At 45.9% G+C, this 18,224-nt stretch overlaps 1 protein-coding gene across 4 annotated transcripts in view; it reads left to right on the top strand.

Moving 5' to 3' along the window:
• Positions 1 to 18,224, top strand: part of LOC118795325 (CUGBP Elav-like family member 5) — a 127,582-nt gene that overhangs the window by 56,351 nt on the left and 53,007 nt on the right. For all 4 annotated transcript variants that reach the window (XM_036553736.1, XM_036553734.1, XM_036553735.1 and 1 more), the window contains exon 3: positions 17,680 to 17,728. In XM_036553736.1, the coding sequence (XP_036409629.1) occupies positions 17,680 to 17,728 (49 nt within the window). The remainder of the gene's footprint in view (positions 1 to 17,679; positions 17,729 to 18,224) is intronic.

Raw genomic sequence — 18,224 nt, 5'->3', positions numbered from 1 at the left:
GCTCTAAAAGAAACAGAAATGTAGCCCAAAGATTCATAACCGAACGTGAAGGACAAATTGCTCTGGAGCTAGATTGAATATGGGCCTGCATCCTGGGTTCCAGCGTTGAGTGTGGACCATTAGTCCCCATATTGACAGCAGGAGATGTCCGATAGTGCTGTTATGTTGCCATTGGATTGTGGATCCTTCACAGTAACAAATTCTAGCTTCATTGATCGCCCATCCTCCTCCAAAATAACATGTTGCTAACCACGGGGTTGGTGCCAGGTCTCTCTAATCAAATGAATGAGAAGACGTGAGAGATTACGGAGAAAATGGAAAATGCTACTCATTAATTTCCACTTGGCCGTCCCGAGTTTTCATGGATTAATCAATGCTAACCTACTTTATCAGAGCCACTTATCTTCCAGATACAGAAATCTAAGCAGGCCTGTGACTGCGAGGTCGATGAGAGGAAATATTTCACGTTGCAAAGCCCTTCGCCCCTTCCCTCTGTCTGCTCCTCTCCTCTCGGCCTTTTCCACACCGCATCCCTCAGCGTGAAGCTATCGGAGATCATTGCCTCATTACTTTCCTGTCACTGTTCTGTAACACCAATGCTGTTTTCTGAAGGTTGCGTTTCGAGCTTCTCCTTTCACCACGTCTTTGGCCCATTCTTGTAAAAGTTAAAGATTCAAAGGAGACCTTAAGTCGGAAAATATCAGCAATGATTATTGGCTGCTGCTGTTTGACATCTTATCCATTTACTCTGCAGGGTAGCTATTGAAGCAATGCAGCTATAGTACTTTGTTGAAGGACAGAGTAGCATTTGAACCTGCAACCATGGTTAGTATCCCAGCTCCCTAATCTGGGCCAGTACACTACATCACTGATTCTCAATCCTGCTCCTGGGGGCCCCCTGCTCTGCACGTTTTCCATCTTTCCCTACCTGATTGAACTCATCAGTGGCTCTTTTGATTAGCTGAGCACACCTGATTTAATCAAGAGCATGTTAATCATGTGTGTTTGGAGCAAGGATGGATAGAACATATGCAGGACAGTGGGCCTCCAGGAGTAGGATTGAGAAACACTGCACTACACCACACTGCAGGCTACAGCTGTAATTTTTTTGTAGTCATATAGCCCCCTATGACGTTTTAAGATATACCAGTCAGTGTGGATGTTTGGCTTTCTTGTTTCTCAACCATAGCAGACACTGACCTGTACTTAAATCAAGATACAGAAGGCCATTTGGTCTCAGCCTGTCCCTGCAAACCCCTCACCTCCCCGCCCCCGATATCGCTTCAAAGGAGGCCTTGGTCTTCGGTCTCTGAACCTGTCAATCCCGAGTCAGACGCAGCTGCCAGGAGACGTGCGAACGAGCTTCCCAGGAGCCTGTGGGTGCTGTGTCATGCAGAGGGGCTGATTCCGCATTTATTTCTGTTAGTTTTGCACTCGGCAGCATCGCTTGCTGTGCTCTCCAGGGCAGCGTGGCTGACCGACTGACAGGAGTTCACTCATAACTCATTGGATTTTTTTCCCAGGGTTATAACAGCTTAAATGTTTGAGATGTTAGCATCTCTTTCCTCCTTCAACCCATCCTCCTCTCTCTCTCTCTCTCTCTCTCTCTCTCTCTCTCACTCACTCACTCTCTCTCTCTCCCTCTCTTTCTCTCTCTGTATCTGCCACCCCCCTGGGTTCTCTGTTATCTGGAGAAATAACCTGCTCGTTATGGATTGTAATATAAATCCACTAAGAGATTATGCCAGATATAAAAGGCATAAAAGCACATAGGTGAAGGCAGAGGGACTCCCTCAGCATCTGTAATGAGGTGGGGGACTGCAAAGTGTTCTCTCCAGAGACCTGCCATCCTCCCCATCCTTCCCTGCCAGAGCCCTGCACGGCTGTGTACAGCCCAGCGCTAAGTGCTAATTACTGTGCTTACTGTTGCCACAACTGGCCTTGCCAGCTACTGTCTGGCTCAGAGCCATCAGAGACAACAGATTTAACAGGAGAGAGCCAGAAATCTGTAACCAAAGCAGCACTGATATTTTTTCGGGCTTGTATTTGTCAGTGCTGAGGAAATCGGAATGAAAGAACGTTTCAGGTCCAAACGTACCCTGGGTTTAGCTTCCAGTGGTGGGGAGGGGCTTTGGTCTGTTATTCCTCCTTGGGGTTGTAATTGGAAGCCGTACTCTTGTGCCTCTCACTGCCAGATTCACACCGAGTTCATTAACATAATCGGATCATCTTATTATGTTTATAGATTGCTGGGTACGTTCCTTTCTTCACCTGATGAAATGCTGGGGAGAGGCCTATAATCTTTGTAAACCCTACACTCAACATTAGGTGAGAATCTTACCAAACTCTGAAATTCAGTTGCCAGTCATGGCAGTGCACTCTACTACAGCAACCAAAAATGTCTGGTCTCCCCACTGTGGTGTAAGAACATGTCTCTGTGACCAGTCACCGCTAACTGGAGTCAAAATGAATAATTTATTATTAATAATAATAATAATCATGATAATAATTATTGTGGTAGCTACAGTGCTGTTCCTATGAGCTCGTAACTCTGACAACTCTCAGTTATTGTGGCAGCCCTAAAATCGAACCATTGTCTTGGCCCCAGAGCCAATCGCTTCACCAGGTTTCATCCAAATCTATCGGCAGCTTGATCAGTTCTTCCTTTCACAGACTAACAAACAGACAGACGCACAGGGGGTCTTGTTCCAGACCACAATAATTTATGTTGCTGCCGTGCAGAGAGGAACATAGGCGCTCCCCCTGGGGCTGTTGGTGTGGAAGTGAGGAATGCACATACCCATACATACATTACTCAAGAATGCACATAGCCCCCGTCCCTTCTCTACCCCCCCCAAAGCAGCCTCATCCCACAGGGGAACAGGGAAGGGCAAACGTCTGAATCATTTAAATCTCCCGAGACAAGGATCCATTGCTGTGACCAATCATGAGCTGGCACAGCTGCAGGAGAGCGCAGGTACCCCCAAGCCTCTTGTCCCTCTGAGGTAAAAGGGGGGGGGGGGGGGGGGGGGATGGGGGGGTGTGGGGTTGTGGATAAAGGAAGCGGAGATATAGGAGTGTTCAGTAAGACTTCCTGTGCCCTGCCAGCAGTCTTTCAGGCCTCTCCTGAGCACGTGAACGACATAGCTGCCTGAGGGTAAAGGCCAGTATGTGTTGTCGAAGGTCAAAATTACTGTGGAATCTAACAGGTTGCAATGAAAATTTTTCATTATCTTTCCACAAACAAGCAAAAAATAAAACCAACAACAAATGACTGCCATGAAACAGCGTAGCATTAAAAAGAGACTGCCAACAAACTGTTTAATTGCTGGGAAATTATCCTCTTAAAAGATGTTCCTGAACATGTGGTATTCAGTGAGAGTTTATGTCAAATAAAAAAGACAAACTTACGCCATGCGCAGGGAACTGCAGACCATTCGAGGAATGAAGTGACAGAGTTTAATATAATGCCTCATCCTCTTATTAACTCCAAAAAGGCTGTTTTTTTAAATAAAGTACTTTTGGAGAAACTATGCAACCCTCTCTTAAATTCTGAAATTCGATTACTAGTGCAGAACTCAACTCCACTCACTCCACTCCAACTCCCAGCTCACACTCTCTCCCCATGTAGCACGGGGATGCTAACTGCCCTGACATGATACTGTACGATTCCAAATGTATGTATATTTTACACATTACATGCAGTATTTTACATATAGACATGGTTATTGCATTTTTACATCAATATAAAGATTAACGCTAATAACATCCTAATTGCATTATTACATGGTTTAGTAGGCAGAAAATGCTGGTTTTGTCTTGGGAACATTGTTTTTGTGGGTGAGTGTTTATTGTTGATACAGAACGTTATTTGATACAGTACACTACTGTTGATACAATACATTTCCTTATTTTCAGGGATGTGTGGAACTTATCTTCCATGAACAGTGGAGTTCTGTACATTGACTGATTACAGGTGTAGATGCCATCGTGCTCTGTCATCTGAAATTAAAGGCGATGCTGAATGCTTAACATACCGTGATTTGAGCTGCAGTCCCTTTGGGAAGTTAGCGCACCTCCATGCGTCAGCTGCCGAAAGGGTTAGACCCCGGGGATCTGCGTCTTCGGTCCTCAGCTCGGGAACACGTGCAACGCAGAGGTCTTTTTTTTGTTTTTTTTTTAGACCTGTCACTTTCTGCCTGGAGTCAGGAACCTCCCCTTTACCCGTCCCCTGCAAAAGAAGGAGAGAGGGAACTCTGTCCAACTTTTTGTTCACCTTTAAAGGTCAGATGTTTCCATGGCAACACTTCTCTCTCTCTCTCACTCTCACTATTCTTTCTCTCTGCAATCACTCCTTCTTCTTTGTTGGTGAGGGTTCAGAGGAGCGATTTTGCTAGAGGCTTAAGCTCAGATGGTAGCCTTGACGTTTTTATTGAACAACATTGTTACAAGCCATAGAAATGGAAGCCATGGAAGGCAACAGGCACGTGTTGGACCTGACCCCACAACCTCCGCCCCCGTGCCTCCCCCGCACCTCTCCCCCACCAATCAGATGCAGAGAAGTGCTATACCGTTGATACTACATATGCCCGATTTAAATGGCTTTTCTGTATTCAGAGCTTGGCACCTGCTACAGGCGGGAAACCACAAAAGCAAATCATACGTAAATGTTTCTTTGGGACTTCACAGGAGAATAAACCTAAATCCCTACTGGTGTGAGCTGTTATAATACTTCCAGTAAAACAAATACATGGACCTTAAGTACCTCGCTTGGTCTTTCACCTCTGGGTTTACAGACACGGGACAGGACAGGAATTAACCTCCCAAACCCCAGCAGGATCCTCACCTCCACTTCAGTAGGGCTGGTAATAGCATAGTATGATTGTTGTAGCATGAATGTACGCTACACTGGTCAGTTTTCTCCTTGCATGAAGGGGCATGTCTAATTCTCCCCCCTCAAAAGAAGAAATCAAGCAGAGCCTCAGTTGCGATAGACACATTTCCAGAGCGTGCCGAGGAGCGTGAGGTGCTGTGATCTGATCCCCAGTCATCTCTGGCAGCCACACAAAGGCTTTTATGGTGTGCTCCTTTCTCCCTGAATCTTTTATGCCACGGCCATCGTCAGGGTGGAGGGGAAGTCGTTTTCAGGTTGATTCAGTCCATTGATTGCTCTGTGTGAGGTTCTGTTAGAGGTGATTTATGAGGATGTTGGGGGTGGAGGGAGGATGGCTGGTGGTAGACAGTAGATGAGGAAGAGGATGGGGCAGGGAGAGATGGTGGTTATGGGGAAAGCGGGGGTGCGCTCGACGCGCCTCGAATCACCACGAATGCTGCCGGGGCAATAACTTTTAACACCACGTTTAATGGCAAACAATGTGGAGTTCCTTCTCCTTTACTGATGAGGCCATAAACCTTAGTGCGGTGGATTAAGAGAATGCAGATAGTAGACAATAAAGCCGGCCTAAGAAGTGTAAGGAGCACATGAGCACTGCAGGGATTTTGAAAAGAAAAATTGTGAAGTCCTATTTATTAGGAATTATCAGATTATCAGTTACTGTTTCATGCACTTTTATTGCTTCTCAGCTTGGGGCTAAGGGACAGAAACAGCAGACTGACTGTGAATGAGAAAAATGAACGAGAAACAGAGACTGCTTACACAGTGAGAGATTATTCACATAATTATTTATTTGCTTAGCAGACACCTCTGCCCAGAATGGCTTACAAAGCTCACATTTCCACATATTGGTCTTTTATTAGGCTGAACACTGACTGAAACAGTTCAGGTCAAGTGTACCTTACATAAGGGTACGCTAGTCATACCCCACCTTAGAATTCAAACTGTAACTCTGTTCTTTATTTGTTTTACCACACAAGTGACATATGCAATCTGTACACCTGTGATAAGGGTATCCGGTTTAATTTATTCAACAAAAAATTGTCACTTAGATAGCATTTAGTTAATATTAAGTGGTTCTTTTTGGACATACATATTTTGCTGGCTAGGTAGCTGTCTATGAGGAAGAGGTGAAGGAGCTACTGATAGAGACTCTGTAAATAACTGCTAGCTAGCTATTCAGTTTCTGGAACTTACCTAGACAATGGCTGCTTGCTAGCCACACAATTTATTCATGTGTCTAGCAATCAAGTCCCTATATCCAGGAAGTCTTAAACCATAGAGAGTATGACTGTTTTAAAACATTGCACTACCCATGATTAAATGTGAACAGAAATACTTTGTGTTTTCAAGAATTTAACTACACAGCTATTCAAACTACACACTAACATGTATTTGCTGCTGCTATCTCATATAGTTACTTCAGTCTATCCCCTCACCATTTTCACTGCCATATACTGCATTTTCAAGCTCTTACTTCATGCAAGCAAAAAGTCATGGCATTTTGCTAAGAATAAAGAATTTGAATTTTTTCCTGATTACTCATTTGAGAGCAGCTCACACTGAACATTTTTACAGCCACAGAAGTTGAGCACTGTTTCCTTACAAAACTAGAGAAACGCATTGAACATTGTGGTAAGGAAGGACAGACCTGAAGGAGGGGTGGCAGGTCTGAGCAGAGAAAGGCAACTAAAGGCACCTGCCCTTGTAACAGAAAGAACAGAATCATATGGTTGGGTTGTGTAGGAAATATTCAGGTTTTGTCCAGACACAGGGAGTGGCTGGAGAGAAGGAGAGAAAGTGAGACCTTTTACTCCTATAAGGGGAATGTTTAGCATTCATGGACCATACGGCATTTACATTTAGATATAGCTCACATATTTAACATTAAACCGCCCTCCCCATGCTTGGCTATGACCCAGCTGTACAGCAGATGGATTCATTCATTATTTACCGCACTTAAATCACAAATATTTTAGGGTCCAAAATGCTGAATTATGCTGTCGTTCCTACATATTTTATTGATGGGCTGAACATAAATAAACAACTAGTACAGATATGTCTTGGTACAGAAAAGAATTTGAAGTTTTTATAGCAAAATGAATACAACATCACAGGATTGCCTTCATAATTTATTGTACTATGCAGTATTATATTTGAAACTATCCTGTAAGAAGTCCTCTTGAAATGAGCAGGAAAAAAATGAGCCAAAAGCTTTGCATTTTCACAGCGCTTTGCTGAAAACTTATCATGCATAGCACTTTGGGTATTATTTTATAATTTATTATCTTAATCAATATGTGATTTACAGGATTTCCATCTCCATCTGATCTGTAGTAAAAGTAGTCAGTTGAACTGCTCTTACTCAGTTTGCCCCCAGCCGGGCACCCAACGCTCTGGAGCTGGTGCTAGTAAGTAGGCCGCAGCCTGGCAGTGGAGTTGTGAGTGGCTCCAGAGAGAGGGAGAGTTGGAAGGCAGCCGACTGGACTCTGAGTGGGTGGCAGCAGGAGCGGCCGCGATAGCAGCAGTGTCATTTACATATAAATGAAAGTTGTCGATCACGCGCCACTGACCTCGCGGCGGGCGTCACCGAGTAACCGAATTACTCCAAATTACCGCGTTTCCATCTGCATCTACTCTGACAGCCTCATGCTCCTTCCTACCGCCGCGTTTTTTTTTGTTGTTGTTGCCCCCCCCCCCCCCCCCCAACTCAGCGCCATGCTAATTGGCAGTCGTGAATTTAGAAGACACCCCGTTCATTACGCGAGGCTGACAGCGCGGCGTCACCTACCCACCAGATTAAAACGTTCACGCGGCTGTGTGTTTGTATATGTACGGGGGGAGAGACAGCGGCGGCAATACAAGCCTGCTGTGTTCAGAAATAAACGTCTCACCCATTCGGCGGGGTATCAAGGCTGTCCCCCCCGTCACGGCACAAACAAGCTGTTTGTGCTAGCGTCTCCTGCAAAGCCTGCTGTTCCCCGCGCCGCCAGTTTCGTCAGCTGTATTAGACTGGGGCTCTGTGTCCCCTACAAATCACGTCTGTCAGTTTGCCGTGACAGTGTTCTGAGAATCTGAGGTTTTAACATGACGGCTATGCCGGTCACTTGCAGGCAGCTGGGATCCCTGTGAGATGAAACCTATCAGGAGGGGAATCTAGCTGGCATGGGCCTGCCGGTCTCTTTGCAGATGTTCACGGTCAGCCAAGATTGTCTCATTTGATGAGTGAAATAAGAATGCTTGGATTTAAAATAATAAATAAATAAATAAATAGGTGAAGATGAATTTGTTCACTCTACCGCTGTATCCATCTTTTATTGGTTTAATGAGAATAAATGTGATTAACAGATGACCTCCCTCACTGGTCACTAATGTGCACAACACAAGACTCAAACCCCTGTTGAAGTCATCAGATTAGAACACTGCTATAGACTCTCTCTCTGGGACTCAGTCCTCTCCCACGACCACACACACGTCTGGCTAATAGCATTGTCTGTGACCCTGAAAATTTAGCAGGCAGTCCCGTGGGAATGAAGACCTCACGCCCTTCAATGGGACAGTAATTAAATCACAGGAGCGAGGGGAGGTACTCCTGTCCCTCCCTTGGGACTCAGTTTGAATCTCCCAAAAGCCCGCGGCCTCTGGCCCTCGGCTCCAGCTCTGACAGCACTGGGGATCAGAAGGTCAATTTTAACAGCGGACCCCGAAATAAGAGGGGGAGAATGTGACAGGTATCACTGGCGCTAATTATTTGTGACTAATACGGTTCATTTGCTGTTGAATTTCAGTGGGAGAAGTCAATGAGAACCACAGGATGTGGTTACTCCTCTACTATGTCTACATCTGGAGCTCTTGAAGCAATTAGTACAGAGGGAGTCGCCTTCCTGTAAAGAAACAGAGAATAATTGTACAGAGAAGAACCTCGACTAATGACAAATGACAAACATGGACAAACTGAGGCTGAATAATCTCTTACCACTGTCATTTTATTTCATATCTCTCCTTTTCACATAGTATCTTTTATTACATTTGATAGGTTGATAGGTTGATAGGTAGATTCTGTGTTATTTTTAATGCATACTCTTGTAGGCCCACCTGAGCTCTGGTATGAGAAATTAGCTGTGGTTCTAAACACTGTGTGCAGAGTATGCCATTTTTAACCAATGTGTCAATGTTTTAATCATACCTGTAATTCGTATAATGTAACTCTACTTGTCCCCACAAAATAAATAAGCAGATAAATAAATAAATAAATCCACTTAACCTTGTCACTTTGCATCAATGTAAATCTCCCACGACGTGATGCTTGTCAGGTTATACAGCCCCGGACTGAGTCGCCTCACGTCACTCTTCTTTATCTAGTTTTTTTTTTTCGGCATTATGCATGGCCGTCCGTGTACGCTGCTGAAATGAAGATGGGGGCGCAGGGGTAAAGGTGAAGCTTTTAGCGACGCCGGGTTGTGCCGTTCGGCTGCGTGTGCGCCGTGACTGGAGTTAATTGGGTCATGTTTGCCTTGGAGTGGCTCCGTGATCTATTTCGGTCCAGAGATACTTTGTCATCACAACCTTTTAAACGTGGAATGGATGTTCCATCTCTGGTGCGGGTTCCACAGTTCGGCACACGTGTGTGATTCGCGTTGACATCCGGGTAGCTCGCCCCCCCCGTACACACAGTCACAAAGTACCTAACCATATTGGATAATGAACAGGAAGCAGGAACAGGGGCTCTACATGAATTAACAGTGTGGGAATGCAAACAGTGCTGAATGCCAAAATCTCCCCCAAAGGGCTGTTTTCTGTGGTTGGAGCTACACAGACGTTCCTCTGTGTGCCGGGTGCCATACATATAAAAATCTCACAAAATCAGGTTATGACATGAAAGACATTTCCTCCTCGCCGGGCCGGTCACTCACATGTGCTATCACCCCCCCGGGGACTTTTCCCCACCCCTCCCCCTCCTGTGTCAGAGTTGTGCTGCTGAGCACATGGCCCTGATTGTGGGAGTGCGCTGCCGTCGCCCCTGGCTGCAGTACACGTCGATGCGTGGCTCTGTTTTTTATTATTATTATTATTATTGATTTCATTTTAAACAAGAGAGAATGTGTTTGAGATATGAGAAGCCCAAGGGAGCTGAGGAAAAGAGTGGAAATAGAAGTTTTAACTCTTAATCTGCCTTTCCCTTACAGTCACAAAACGTCTCGCATGATGCCCATAGGATGCTGTGCAGAGCACAAACTCTGGAATAGCCTTTCCCTCAAAGTCTGTTTCTCCCCCACCTCTGCTTGCAGCTCGGTGTCAGTGAGTGTGTCTGGTGTGAGGACATGGTGCAGTTACTGCTTTTAAAATGTTTCCCTGCTTACTTCAATTTCACTTGCACTTGGAATAATCAATATGGCCATTAATTCCAGCGAGCAGGGCAGGGTAGTAAAGGGGAGTGGTTCAGCACTCTGTGCAGGCCTCCACCGTTGATTGGCTGATCTCTTCCTTCCTGACTTACTGATTGGCTGCCTCCTCTGCTTGCCTTGGGCCAATACAGAACCTCACCAGGACCTCCTTTGATGAGCTTTTGGTGAAGAAGCAGGTGAAAATAAGCAAAAAAGAGCATTTATCACTCTCTCTTTTCTTTCTCAGCCATCTCACACTTCACTGGGGCAACAGTGTAGCATAGTGGTTAAGGAGCAGGACTCGTAACCGAAAGGTTGCCAGTTCGATCTCCGCTGGGACACTGCTGCTGTACCCTTGGGCAAGGTACTTAACCCACAAATTGCTTCAGTAAATATCCAGCTGTTTAAATGGATAACATTGTAAAGAACTGTAACCTATGTAAGTCGCTATGTAAGCGCTGTAAGCGTCTGCTAAATGAATAAATGTAAATATAAGCACTCTCCCTCGCTCTCTTTTTTTGGTTTACTTGATAAAGTTCAGTCTTTGTCGGGTGTTTTAGAATGCGCACAAACACCTCAGCGAAGTGTCGGAAGAAGACAGACACAATTTCACTGTAATCTGCACTTGCCGACTGGGAAATCCTCCTACGATGACTATAAGGGACATCGGTTTGTTACATTTATGGATAGGCTGGAGCGAGATTCTTTATCTGTGCTTACAAGACACCTGGGCTTACCGTTCCACGGACAGACTGCAGAGAAAGACACACTGTAGTGTCCCAGAGTGAAACTGCACACCGAACAGAGGAGGGTTTTGAATGCATGGTACAGCCTGCCACAGAAGGTTCAGGGCAAGGGCAAGTGAGGAGGCTCTTGCTGTGAGGTGTGTGTTTAATTTTGTATGTGTGTTTATTTTTATACGTATTTGTCTGGAAGTGCTCACTTTGGCTGTGAGTAACTCTGCCATCCCTGCTCCTGGAAACTCGTAATTGAATTTCAACGGCAGTCTTAATTTGGTGCCAGAGCTGTTGCTTCCTGTGCTCAGCTTGAACACCTTGGGTAAAATGAGCACCTTTCAATAAAAAAAAAGAGGAAAATGAATGAACATGATGAAATTTTTGATGAAAAAATGAAAGACTTGATGAAAGACGATTTAGTGGAGGGCAGTTAAAAATGCGGCAGCTCTACTGCTCATTAGATGTGTCATTTCAAACGATATCACGGACACCTCCATATCAAATCAGAAAGCAAGTACATCTTAATCACAGTATTAATGTTCAAATCTCCAAGGTGAAAAGCCATTTGGTTCCTTTCCTCTTCTTCTTTGGCTTACCACTGGCTGAACTTGGTCAAAAGGAGTTAAACATCTTGAAAGAATCTAAAGCCTCCTTGTGTGGGTGCTGCATGCAGGCATGTAGGAGGATCACTCCCCTGGAATGTAGATACCTGTGGACCCTCAAATCAGCCAATCAACCAATCAGCCAATCAGGAATCAGAGGAGGAAAAAAAACCCCTGTGATGCGTTCCGGGCTTCAGGGAGTGTTTGTCCTCCTGCAGCTGGAGTGTGTCTGTCACTCTGAATAAGAGTATCTGCCAATCACATCAGTGATGTAATGCGCTGTAACCAATTTTATGATGGTGCTTCAGAAATATCTCACACACACACACACACACACACACACACACACTGACATGATGTTCTAAGCTGCCAGGCTGATGTAATGTTTTGTGTTAGGTAGAGTGCTGGGAACATGGTGGTGAAGTGTTTGGAGTGTGCCAGCAGGTGGCAGTGTCATGTAATGGGTTCTGGGCAGGTAGGCATGTTGGGCTGGGCCCATGGCAGCAGTCTGAGGTCTGACCATCTCTCTGTTCCCCTTAGAATCTACATGCTGGCAAAGAGAATGAAAGCCAGGTGCACATTCCCCTGTTTCTTTAATGCGGAGGCCTAGATTTACGTCATTATTGATGATCATGACCGTAGTGCTGTCTTGCAGCTGGGTCCCGCTCATGCAGTACACAGGAATAGACATGGCTGTTGTGTCATAACACATTTTCTCTTTGACTGATCCCAAGAGGGTCACTTTTCACAGTACCGCCTTTAAAAAGCAGTGGAAGCGCAGGCGGTAGTGCGACGGAGGAGGGATGTTTCTGAAGGGGAAAGCGGGGCTCCTGATGATTCTAGGAAGGCGTCCTCAGGCAGAGAGAGAGCGAGGCAATTCCAGCTGCATAGCCCCGGGTGTCTCACCATTTTAGATCTGTCTTCCTCTTTCTTTTTCTTCCTTAAACTGCCATTCCTTTCAATTTTTCTCTCTTCCTCTCTTTCTTTCAAAGTGATTTCGGTTCAGATCTCTCTCTCACCCTCTCTTTCAATCGGCTGATTGTTTAGATCTCTCTCTCTCTGTTTCTTTCGAACTGACATTACTTTAGATCTCTGTCTCTCTCTCCTTCAAGCTGCTGTTGGTTTAGAACTCTCTCGCTCTCTCTCTTTTTTTCTTGGTCAAGACAACATGCTTCACTGCCTCTCCTTTTTCTCATTCCCTCTCTTCTTCTCCGTGTTTCACTCCCACATGGCTGTTGTCATGGTTCGTGGTGGTGGAAGGCGTGTGAAGGGAAAAGTGCTAGCTGCAGAGAATTGCTAATAGGCTATCATCGTGCTTCAGAGAGGCAGGCACTCGGGAGGTCTGTAGACCATTAAAGAAATGTCAACTCTGCATGGGGGAACACCGGGAATTATGGGTCAGTACCCAGGAAACATTGCCTGCTGCTTACTGGCCAGATCGGCGACCTGTAACCAATCTCAGCCTGGCGTCTGTGAGTGGCTTCATTATGAATGTCCTAAATGAATCACGGAGCAGAGCAGGTGAAGGAGGTCTGTGCATGTGTGTGTGCGGGAGGTGACGGATGAGACACGCACGCAGGCACGCAGGCCCGCATGCACAAATCCATGCGATACCAAAACTGAATGTGGCGCATGTTCTGAAGATAAGATTCACTAGATAGCTGCGAGATTGGGGTGAGGAAACATCTGCTACTTCAGCATTTGTGGCCATACTAGCCTTAAAAGCAGCTCCCCAGTGTGGCAGCCGTGACTGGAGCAGGCCATGCGGGTATCTCTCTGACTGCTGCGCAGTGCCAGCTCTGGGAAGGCTCTTTCCACAGATAACGGTGTGTATCTGTAATGCCAGGGGGCAGCTGCTGTGGGTAACAAACAGTAACGCAGTGCATGATGGGAGAGGAGACCTGGACGGTGAGCATCCAGCTTCTAATGGTGCAAGTGTGGACTATTGGGCTGCAGTGTGGAGCGGTACTGAGCTGCATGTGGAGTAGCAGTTTGGCAGAAAGTAGTGTGTAGTAGTGGTCAAAAGTAGTGGTCCCAAGTAGAGCCAGCTCTTTCAAAATCTGGAGAGCTCTACAGGGGCGCAAGTAGAGAGAGAGCCTGGCTGCCACAGGCCCAGGCCAAAGAAGCCCTTATCAAGCACTGCCAGGGTGGAGTCATCAGCAAACTCACTGGCAGCTTCCCCTGCCTGCAGGGCTGTGTGACTACTGCAACTGTCAAGGCAAGCAGTGAGCCACTGCATTGGTCACTCTATCCTCTCTCTCTCTCTCTCTCTCCATCTCCCTCTCTGTTTCTCCTTTGTAGTAAAGACCATAAAGCCTAGAGCCTCCTAAAATCCCCTTTGTATTCTTACTCTCTACCCCTTTTCATTTGATTCGGATGTTGTATCTCTGTATCAGACGGTATACTGAAACAGGGCCCCTTTAAAATCAGAGCCTGCACTGTACCGAGAGCCGGGGCTGTGGTAACCACAGGACTGGAGAGATGGCTGGTTCCTACACTTTCACACCTCCCTCACTCTCTGTCTCAGAGTTTCTCTCTGTCTGTTTCTCTGCCTCTGCTTCGGCCTGTCTTATCTCCTCTCCCTCGGCAAAGCCTCCCCCTTCTCGACTCTGTCTGTCTTTTCAGCTTTTGATAGATTTCACACCTCGCTCTGCTCCCCCCTCCTCCTCCTCCCACCCCACAAACAAACAAGTCATGTACACCCATACATGCTCCATCTCTCTCTCTATCTCTTGTCTCCATGCCTCTCTCTCTCTCTCTCTCTCTCTCTCTCTCTCTGTCTGCCTTTTAAGGAACCGTCTATATTGGCATGACAGGAGTTATCCAGGAGTGCTGCCAGTGCATTTTAGGACACGAGTATACAGCGCTAATTCTCCCTCAACTTCTGATTTCAAAATCAAAGAAGACAGCGTAGATGAAAAAACTATAAAGGTAAACGAGAGAGGTCTGCACGCTGTCTATCATATTTGACGGACAGTTACATATTGCTCAGCCATCTAAGTCTCCCCTCCTCCAGTCTGTAATGGTCTGGAAGCACTGGAAATTGTGTTACCTGTCTTGAGAATATAGGGAAGTACAGTATATGTCTGGCCAACTTTGGATAGCAAGAAATGGCCCTTGTTTCTGATCCCCTCCCGTTCCTTCTCCCTCTCAGCCTGGTCCATGTACTAGCTAAACAAAGGCACTGTGCTGTCACCAATTACACTTGCTGAAATCAATAACTGTAAATATTAATTATCACAGCTGGGATGCTCAAGTCAAAAAGTGATTATTCTCTTATTAAGAATAGCAGAGGTCTTTGCCTACCTCATTACACATTTAAGTGATGGGGTTTTGTTTGTTATTTAATATCAAATTAGAATAAAGCCAGGGACATCTGCTCATTCTTTTTGTAGTGCTGCATTCCACAAAATGAAAAGATAGCCACACACTATCTCAAATAACTTTTTTTTTGGTTTGCTCACTTATATAATATGGAGTGTATATTATATAAATCTTTCCATTTTCTCCATACTCCTCTGCTGCTCGCTGTCCCTGGAGGACACGCCTCCCTGTCACAATCACCCTCCACACTGTCATATGCGCTAATACTGCTCTGCTCAGAGGGCAATCTCTTTCTGCTTCTGACCGCACTCAGTCATTGAACATTTTACAGTGATGCTGTTCCATCCTGCACAACAAAGCATGCAGAACCCGGCAGCTACTAATTGTTTAGCCATGTCTGTTTAAAGCTCACAAGGCTTCACTTTTTGGTTGGGTAAAGCAGGCTTTGAGCAGAAGAAATAGTACAATAGAATGTTTTCTTTCCTGTTTAAAGCACTTTCATTTAATTGTTTAAAGCATAGTTCTGTTTCTCAGATGGGGCAACTGCACTAGGGTTCAGCGCCTGGTATTCGGATCCCAGGACTGGCTGTAGCACATTTCACCCCTGTCCATTTCATGTTCATAGAGTCATACGGAGACCTTTTCAACTCAGATGAAATATTCATTTTACGCGAGCGTCTTGTCTTTAAGGCTGACCTTTTTTTAGCTTGTTTGTGGCATTGATTTTGAATTCCTCTTCATGTTTCGGCATTTGAATCAGAGGCAGTAGTTAGTTGTAATGAAAAGGTACTTATTCTAGGCTGCAGGTGCCATGAAGGACAGGGGGATTACCTCGTCCCCTTTCGGGGTAACTTCTCTACCAATCAGAAGGGATCTTGGCGTTTTTATCCATGGAATATTTGCCTGCTTCTTTTTACAAAAGCAATTTACTCAGGGTTCAGCACAACGTTGCCCAGAATCACAAGCACAAGCCTCGAGATCGAGAGATGGCCATGGTGAGACATGTCTTCAGCTCTTTTTTCCCCTCTTGGCATAAAAAGCGTTATTGCACCTAAAGGAAAAATATTTCATTTCATCTGAAAACTTTTCAGCACCTCCTCCTTCTGCATGTCACAAACGCAATCATTTCAGTGTTATCCTGGTGCCTGCCGGATCTGTAAACAAAGGCAAAGCGGACATTATCCCACCGGAATCCTTGTGTTTTCTGCACGCTCTAAAGCGCTGCGCTTTTTATTCATGAAATATAGGCCGGAAACAAAAGCTTTGTGCAGCGCATCTTTAGATGAAATACTCGGGAAACAATTCAACCAGAACTACAATAATGATAAGAAAAGGAGGGGGGGGGGGGGGGGGAATAAACAGCCGTGAAAGAGAGAGAGAAAAAACACGGCCTAGTGCAGACCACGGTGACAGAAACACGGAGCACAGCAAACTGCCGTTTTATCAGTGTGGAGCAGGAAAAAGCAGAGCTGTTCCTGGAGCGCCAATGATCCTGCAGATATACTTCCATCTCTCTAAACCGTCAAATACCCGAGCTCTTGAGCGTGCGAACAACACTCGTTTGGTGCTGATAAAATGGTTGCCAGGCATCATTCAGATCACCGCTACGCATTTGCGGTGGTTGGAGTGAATCAACCCCCCCCACCCCCACCCCCACCCCCACCCCCGTCACTGTGAAGTGCTTTGAGATCCATGTTAGACACTATACAAATGCAATCCATTACTGTTAGTGTTATTATTATTGATTATTGATGATGTGGAACAAACACACGCTTGCCTTGGGCTCTGCAGCACTACGGTTTCTAATGCTGGAGGGGATTTTAGAGAGAAGCTTCACTATGGAGTCCCACCAATCCCCGCTCTACCCCCGTGGGCAAGTACCGGGGATGCATGGAACCAAATTCATTCCATCTCTCCCATAGCTTTCCAAACATTTCCCTCAGCACCGCCAGCACAAATATTGTGCATACAGGAAGACCAATCAAAACATAGCCTTACATCAACTAGTCCATACGCCTGTGTTGTTATGCAGTCGGTTCATTAAGTTGTTTCATGCCATTACACACTAACTGCAAGCCACTGCAATGTAAATAATTATGTAATAGAGTGTAACTTCATATATTACACAGTAACAACACTGTAATTGTTAGATACACTGCAACTACACTGATATAGTGTAACTTTGTGTTAAAGTGTAACCCAAAACCCTGCTGTGTGGAAGGATTTTTTTCCCTTTTGCTTAGTGGAAGGTAAAGGGTGAACTGCAACAGCAGCCAGACCACAAGATTGCAGGCTGTGGCTCTGATGCCGTGCGCTGGAGCCAGGTACTTTGCCTGTATCGCTTCAGCACAGATCCAGCTGGACTGTACACAGGATATGAAATGCAAGCTATGTGAAAGGGTGTCAGCAAAGCAGACAGAGAGTCCTTCCTGATTCGCCTGAGCAATTCTGCTCCCCATGCACTTTGTTGAAACAGAGAGTTTTGTTGATTGAGCTGAAGGTTCAAGGAGCCATCTTACCAATGACTGATATAACATGTTTGGTACGCTGCAGTGTCAGGTGAATATTTCCTCAAGGGAGCTGAAAGGCCACTCTCACTCCCTCTCCATGGCCACTTGGTGCACGGACTGGGAACTGCTGTTCACACATGAAATATAGGCACTGCTCGAAGCTGGTCACCCCGCCCCTTCTGTCCTTACCTGGACTGACCTCACCTTCTCTCTCTGTTTTTGTTCCAGATGACGAGACCCATCCAGGTCAAGCCAGCGGACAGCGAGAGCCGTGGAGGTAGTTGTCTTTTTTCTCTGTGCCTCTCCTGGCCTTTCTCTCTCAATCTCTCTCTCCCTCTCTCTCTCTCTCTCTCGCTTTCTCTCCCTCTCTGTTCCTGTGCTCCTCTCTGATGGATGCTGGGGGGTATTCGTTTGAATTAAGGAGACACGATGGCGCGGACTCCAGTGCCCTGCCCACTATACTCACCTCTGCCAAGTGCATTAGCACTGCGCTGTAAATTAAAAAGTCATTAGCCAGGACTGCAGAACAGGAGCCACCCACTCCACACACCACCCCCATCCCCCCCCCCCCCCCACCCCTCCTCACCCCACCCCCATAAACCGCTTTTGTTAAATATATGAGTATGATCTGCGCAATAGAAAGTGAACAGCAGGAAGGGGGGGCGGGGTGTTGAGGGCTGTGTGTTGCCTGGCAACCAATCAATAAAACAGCAGGGTTCTTGCCGGGAGCTCTACTTCTTTGGTTCTGAATCCGTTTTGATTCGTTTGATTAT

The sequence above is a fragment of the Megalops cyprinoides genome, chromosome 20, assembly GCF_013368585.1.
Source record: "Megalops cyprinoides isolate fMegCyp1 chromosome 20, fMegCyp1.pri, whole genome shotgun sequence".
NCBI classification, from domain to species: Eukaryota; Metazoa; Chordata; class Actinopteri; order Elopiformes; family Megalopidae; genus Megalops; species Megalops cyprinoides.
This window is presented reverse-complemented; position numbering and strand designations above follow the sequence as displayed.